Raw genomic sequence first — 7,217 nt, 5'->3', positions numbered from 1 at the left:
GTAGATGCAATAATACTTTGTGTATACCCACATAGCACAAATGACACTCTCTCCCCTCTCTCTTCCTCTCCCCCTCTCTCTCTTTCTCCCTCCCTCCCTTCCTCCTTCCCTTTTTTCTTTTTCCTCCAATATCTGGATGCAAACTACAGCTTCAATGCAAAAAGAAACAAATAGAACGTAATGATGCATCGGCTGAAATAAGTCAAGATAACAGATTTGAACTGCAGCGGCTATCAAACAACCAATCAGAGCGCGCATCGAAATACGCGCGCGCTGCTGCAACGATTCGAATTTAATATAAGCCACGACGGTAGAGCGTCGGCGTCGCGACGCTGTGACCTGCGCGGCATCGCCAGTCTGAACGTGTTCGTCGTTCCGTACGCATTATCGTATGTCGTTTCAAGTCCGCTCCGACTCGACTTTCATGCGTCAAATAGTCATGTTCCTGTGTTTACCAATATAAAATTACGAGAGAGAACGCGTTCTTCGTCGGTGTAAGTGACAACAAACAGCGAAAGACCAATATTAAAAACTTTGTTTAATTTTAGAACATACAGGGTTTTGCACTTGTTTTGCGAAACGTAGGACATCTTTGTAGATTGACTTTTCAATTCACATGGAATCTATACTCTTAGGTAGAATATCCAAATTTTTTATAGTTCTCAAGTTAATAAATAGCAGAGTTTATTTCAGGATTATAGATAAATAATAAAACTTTATTTACACTTAATCGTAATAAAGTACAACTTGGAAAATATTTTAATTTTATAATAAAAAAGCGAGAAACTTATTATTTGTTTTTATCTTATCGGAACCCTTATTTTTATTTATTAACACATAAAGAATATATTAAAAATTTATAAGAGGGAGAAATTTTCAGAAAACAGAAATTAACAAAATAAAAAATTTCCTGTTAAAGGTTTTATTTCTCAAGATATTTAGACTCAAAAAATAAAAAGTTCCAAAAAGCCAATTCCAGTGGCATACAAAGAAATTTTATCTACAGCAAAAGTGATTATGAAAATTAAGTTAAAGAATCAATCCCAATTATATGAAATTATTTGTTTTGGTTCTTTTGGGAAGAGTAGCATTTCTGTCCATCATTAAAAAAACCTCAACAAACCATACAAACTGCAGAAAGAATTTCCTCGCCACCTCTAATAGTTTCGGAGAAAACATTTTAAGTGTTACACACTGCGTATCCTGTAATACAAAATAAGAGTGCAATTATTTGTAATTTAAAAGATCACTCTATAAAAATGTACAAATGTTATAGCATTTTTCGAAATCTTCTTGTGTCACAAGCAAGTAAAAACAGTATTATAACAGATTTCATAACTAGGTCAAACTTGGAGCTTCACTCGGTCAAGCGGTCGTCATACATATCTACCCTTCAATCTGAATTCGGCTGTTTAATAGAATGACGCATTACAGTATTGTAGAAAAGCAATACAGCTACTTCACTACATATATGCTTAAAAGTCGAAACACAAGACAGAGAAACGTTACAAAGGAAACCCCCCAAAAAAAAGATTTTCTTACAGAAGTGAGAAATTATAATGTTCTGATTTCATCTCGTGTTTGTAGTATCCTAAATATTTATTGCTATTTGTATCAGATATGTAATAATTTTCGAAATATTTTGCACACGAATTGCTTAATTATGGATTGTTTTTGTAGATGGAGACTTTTTCTCGCAGATTAATTCAAAGTTAATTTAATCATTTAGTCATATTGGATCATCCACTTATGTTATGGTTATGATTAGTTAGTAAAAACAAATAGAAACTCATTTTAATTTAAAAAAGTTTATCTTCTGTAAAGTTATAACGGTAATTCTGCGTAAAATTCTAATAGATTATAAGTAAAATCGATTTAATAGTAGTACTACTACTACTACTACATAGAATTATTTCTCCAATTTAATTAGTACTACTACTACTAATAATAATTCTATGTATAATACATTAAGTTCAATAAACATGTAGTTGTGTATTAAACGTTTGTTAAACGCAGTTAGTAGTTATTAAAGTTGGTATAAAAGTAGTACAATTATACTACTTTTATATTACTTTACATTACTACATGCCATTATGTGTTTGTTGGGAACATCCCTTAAAATATTTCTATGTTTGTCTGAATACACATATACCATCTCATACGAGTGTACTCACGCACATATAAAACGCGATGTGTCACGAGCCAGACGGTTTAACCTTAGGTACAAGGTCAGCCTACTATTGAAGGTCAGCTGACATACGAGTGGAATATCCAATAAAAATGTCTCACAGCAATATTCTTGATGATATTTGATAACTTCCGTATTTTATTTATAAGATAAATGCCATACAATTTCTATCTTTTATTATTGATTATTATACCTAATTACCATCTAGCTATATATATTTGTTACACATAATACATACAGGATCTCACAAATACTTTTTTACATGAAGTTATTTTCGGCGTATATTCGTACATTCGTGTAGTCAGAATTCTATTTAACAAACAAGGCTGTTTAATAGCAATTTTGGAAGATAAAACACCCTTTTGAAAAACTCAGTTTTCTTCGGAACAAGTATTGCTAAAATTATAAAAGATAGAAGAAAAGTTTTAAATAATGTCTAATTTATCTCAAGATTTATTTTATTTTACTATAAAATACTGACAAAATTTGATAAAATTTTGATAAAATATTTTCTATTCATCAAAATATTCCACTATTATTTATATTTTCTTAAAATTCTGGATTTTTTTATATTCGAGAATTAAAAATTATTCTAAATTCAAACATATATAATACAGTACTTTTCCAAAAAAATTATTTTGAAGAATTAATTACAAATGCCTCTGTGACAACACACGTTATCCATACTTGTTTATTTGCCCAATTTTTCATGCAACACTTGGTGCACATTTTCCGTAATAGAAAATAACATTGGGGACAAATACATTTCGGAAATATGCAAAATATAAATTAGCATAACAAAAGGTGTTGAATGTTGAAATATAAAAATATCAAATACTTGTTATCTTAATAAAAATAATTTCTATGCAATATTTTATAATATTTCTTATATAAAATATCTGAAAGAAATAAATTAACACAGATGTTTCTATGCAAAACATAATATATTAAATAATATATAGATGATATCTTCTTTAGTCTATCATTGTTTTAAGTTTATTTTAAAAATCAAACTGAAGCATATGTTTACTAAAAAAAATACAAAATTTTTTTGCATTATATGTAATTTTACATTTCCTTTTTTGCTACCATGAAAAACGTTTTGTATCGAAGAAACTTTTTTTATAATATTGTATGTACTTTTACTTTCATACATTACAAATGAACGTTATCAGGACTTCTATCATAACAATTTTAATAAAATATTAAAATGGATTAAAGAAAATTCTCTTCTATGTCTAGATGTCCGAGTCTGTAAAAGTAGCAGTGAGATGTCGACCTATATCCCAAAAAGAATTGCAGCAAGGATGTCAGGTATGTCACATACACCGACCAAGTATTGTTTTTTCTTTATATTATCCATCTAGTAAATGCAAATTAAAAATTCAATTACTAATATTTATTACTATCATATAACATCATGAAAATAAATAATCATAATCTGAGAAAAAGTGATTTATAGTAGTAAATAAAGAAAGATTGAGAAAAAATCGGATGGAAAGTAAAGGAAGAATAAAGAGTGCGAAAGAAAAGGGGAAGGATAAGGAAAGAAAAAGAGATGCGCATAAGAGAAGGAGGAAGAGAGAGACGCAGAAAAGAAGGGTAGGGGAGAGGGGGAGAGGGAGGGAGTGGCGAGAGAGAGGGGAGAGGGGGTACATTCTAATCTCTCGCAACATTTCATTTATTTCAATGCCGCTACTTGAATGGATTATAATTTATATTGAAATACATACGTTCTTAACTTTCAAATTATGTATGTTTTACTTGCTTCATCAGCTTATGTGCATATTATTAGTTCTAAGACTCATTAGTCAATATTACTTTCTTTATTTGATTATCTCCAGCCAGAAAAAAAGTCGTACGAGAAACAGTATTGTCATATATCGAGCGTATTGTAGCTTAGCGACCACATCAAAACACGCGCACATGTTTCTTCACGCGTGTATGGATGTTGCACTTTTCACCGCAACGAGATATCAAGTTCTTTATTCTTTTGCAGATCTCTCGTTCTAGATATAATTAGAATTCATTTGACTTAAATCACATGCCTTCCAACCCGTTTAATTAAGTAATTTCCCTTTTCCTCGTACATACGCATATGACTATAAATATATTAATGAACAATAAAATTGTAGAAAATATGTCACAAAAAAGATGTAACGAGTTACGTATAAATAAGTAATCGCACGTGCGTATGCGTATACATGTTCTACTACACACAGGCACGCACGCGCGCATACATTTACATATACTTACATGTAGAGGAAAGTCCCCTATTATGAGATAGACTCTTAATATGAGATAGCGGGGTTTCTGTTAAATTAATAGGCATCATCTGTTGATTCCACCATGAATGTATTGCCCTTGGAGTCAAATCTGTTTAGTGAAAAATTCATTGTTAGATCGTGTAATCGTTGCGAAAGAAGATGTGTGATTGAATGTGGGTGTTGTAAACTTGCTCCTCATATTAGAAACCTATCTCATAATAGAGGACTTTCCTTCACATATTCAACCATGTCCAAAATTATTAGCTACTCTCTGCGTATGAATAAATTCCACTACATACGTAGTCCACGGGAGAAATCTTGTGGTCTCCTGCAGAGAAAATTTTAGAAAATTGATATTAAAATGTATCTTCCTAACATGAAAATGCTTCATTTCATACGATTAAAAGAGGTATAGTTTGAGTAAGATAAAGTCAGGTTCTTAAGTTAGCCATCATAAAGTTTTGACTTCAACTTTATTAAACAACAGTAAGTCTTACTGGAGAAATTGAGAGGGAGAGAAAGAGGGGAATGTAATTGAAAAGAAAAATAATATTTAAAAAGTGAGATAAAGCACCTTTGCATCTAATTGTGGAAAGTATGATCGGCTAATGAAAATTTTAATAAAATGTATTTTAGAACGGAAGGAAAAGTAGTACAAGACTTTTTTTACTTGATTTGGTCTCAGGAATATGCAGTTGCAATAGTGCTCCAATTAGTGAAATTTTTTATGTATTATAACACATAAAATTTACATGCACAAAAATTTTCAATAATTGGAGCACTATTGCAACAGCATATTCCTGAGACCAAATCAAGTAAAAATATCCTGTACTACTTTTCTCTCCGACAAACAGTTATCGAGATATTATAAGCTAACCATTGAAAAAGTTATAAATTTTCTCTTGAATATCTCAAACAGTATTAGGCAAATAAAAAAAGTTTCAAACAAAAGGTGTTCATATTAATTAGTAGAATAGGATGGTATAATAAACAATAGGGGGTTTCATTAAAAAAATTGGAGGTGACCTTTACGTGACCTTCAAATGACTATCTAAGGTCAAGTCAATGGTACTACCTTATGTCCCCCTTCGAATCAAACAACTTTTGTTTGAGACGGTTTTCCGTATCGTCCATATTTTTGGAAATGTTTACGTGGATCATTTAAAATGAGACACCCTGTACATAACAAAATAAAAAAGACGAGTGATAAAATATCAAATTGTCTGAGGCTTACAAATAAGGACTTATATTTACAACCTTTTTACTTCACTTATTTTTATGTAGATTAAGGAAATACTAGAAAAACAATTTGTTTGCTAAAAAATTTTGGACATAGCTGTACATTCATACATGTTTAGGTATGTACATACTCGTATTTACGCATATGTATATCTATATTATAATTCTATTTTATTTTAATGTGTATCAGTCCATAATTATTTGTTTTGGATAAAATTTATATCGGATAATTAAGAAAATTGACTTATAGCATACTTATCATGTTCTTAAAAAGCAGGTTAACCATAGCGAGGTTTTGTCCGTTATAACATTATTGTGTAGCAGTTGCATGAAATACAAACAGTACCACATTTATAAGCCGTTTATCGATGGCGAGTGGAATATGTGCCAAATCGATAGTCCGGCCAAGTCACTCTACCATCTTTCCTGTAAATGACGACACAAGTGTGCTGGTATACATGCACACACGTACGGATGTACCGTCACACTTTCTTGCTTTTAGTGACGTTGCGACTCACGCGATCAGCACTTCGCACGTTTCGATTTTAAAAAGATATTCGCTTAATTCGAATAACGAAACTTTCAGTAAAATTTTTACTTTTGCTCCGTAATAATTTCGTTATTATTTTAAAAATAAGAATCGGAAATACAGTTTTCATAACACCTATAATCCTAATTCCTTTATTTCTTCGACAAAAGAATTTTTTCAAAAAGTTTATTTGTCCTCTAAATTATTTTAAATTTAAAAAGTATACGTACTCGTATAAGGATATTTATTTAAAATTTAAACTTAATGTACTACAGAGCTATAAAAGAAGTTTTAATTCAACAATAAGTTTCATCTTTTTATAGTATAATAAATTTTTACATCTTACAATTAGCTTTATTAAAAATTTTTATTATTATTTTATTTTTGTGTGTGAAGATTATTGAGATTTCTACAATCAAAGCAAGTACTATTAAAACTATTACAAAGGATGGCGAAAGCTATAATAAGCTTTTAATGTAATTTCCAATTGAATAACCCAGATAGAAATTTTGCCTGAAAACAATCAGGGCCCTATATATTTTTTGTAAAACATTTCTGCGATTCAGGTGGAAAATCTAGCTAGGGTGTGTGCAAAGTTTGGGACGCCTAAATCGAACAGGCCCTATCGCTGAATTCAGATCGGTCCAAGATTTCGCCCGGAATTTCTTTAGAAAAATTATCTTTGTTAACCTCATTGTCGGTTTGCATTATTAAACATTTTCTTTTTTTCTAATTTTTTTCTCGCGTAATATTTTCGTTTTCTCAACAATCGTGAAGACGTCCGTGTACCTTCGATGTCACTCATTATTTTAACCGTGTCAAAACTATTGTACAATTGTGACCGCACTAACTAAGAAGACAATTTACTTTATTCGCTTTATAAACAAAACTGACACACTTATATTTAATTATGCGTACACTGAAAAAAAAAATTTGCTAAACGAACTAAATTCGCTTAGTTGCCGAGAATTTAACAATTATTTGGTAAATTTAG

General features: G+C 30.6%; 1 protein-coding gene across 3 annotated transcripts in view; it reads left to right on the top strand.

Moving 5' to 3' along the window:
• The first annotated feature begins 353 nt into the window (after positions 1-353).
• Positions 354-7,217, top strand: part of LOC105566327 (osmotic avoidance abnormal protein 3-like) — a 22,694-nt gene continuing 15,830 nt past the window's right edge. For 2 of the 3 annotated variants that reach the window (XR_001009274.1, XM_012020241.1), the window contains exons 1-2: positions 354-494; positions 3,431-3,502. Coding sequence is in view for 2 of the 3 variants with exons in the window: in XM_012020241.1 (XP_011875631.1) it covers positions 3,431-3,502 (72 nt within the window). In the remaining variant the exon portion in view is untranslated. The other variant, XM_012020242.1, reaches the window with a different exon arrangement.

Source organism: Vollenhovia emeryi, unplaced genomic scaffold (genome assembly GCF_000949405.1).
Source record: "Vollenhovia emeryi isolate VEMERY1.0 unplaced genomic scaffold, V.emery_V1.0 DF939145.1, whole genome shotgun sequence".
Lineage (NCBI taxonomy): Eukaryota > Metazoa > Arthropoda > Insecta > Hymenoptera > Formicidae > Vollenhovia > Vollenhovia emeryi.
Note: the sequence above shows the minus strand (reverse complement) of the source record. Positions and strands in the feature narration are given on the sequence as shown.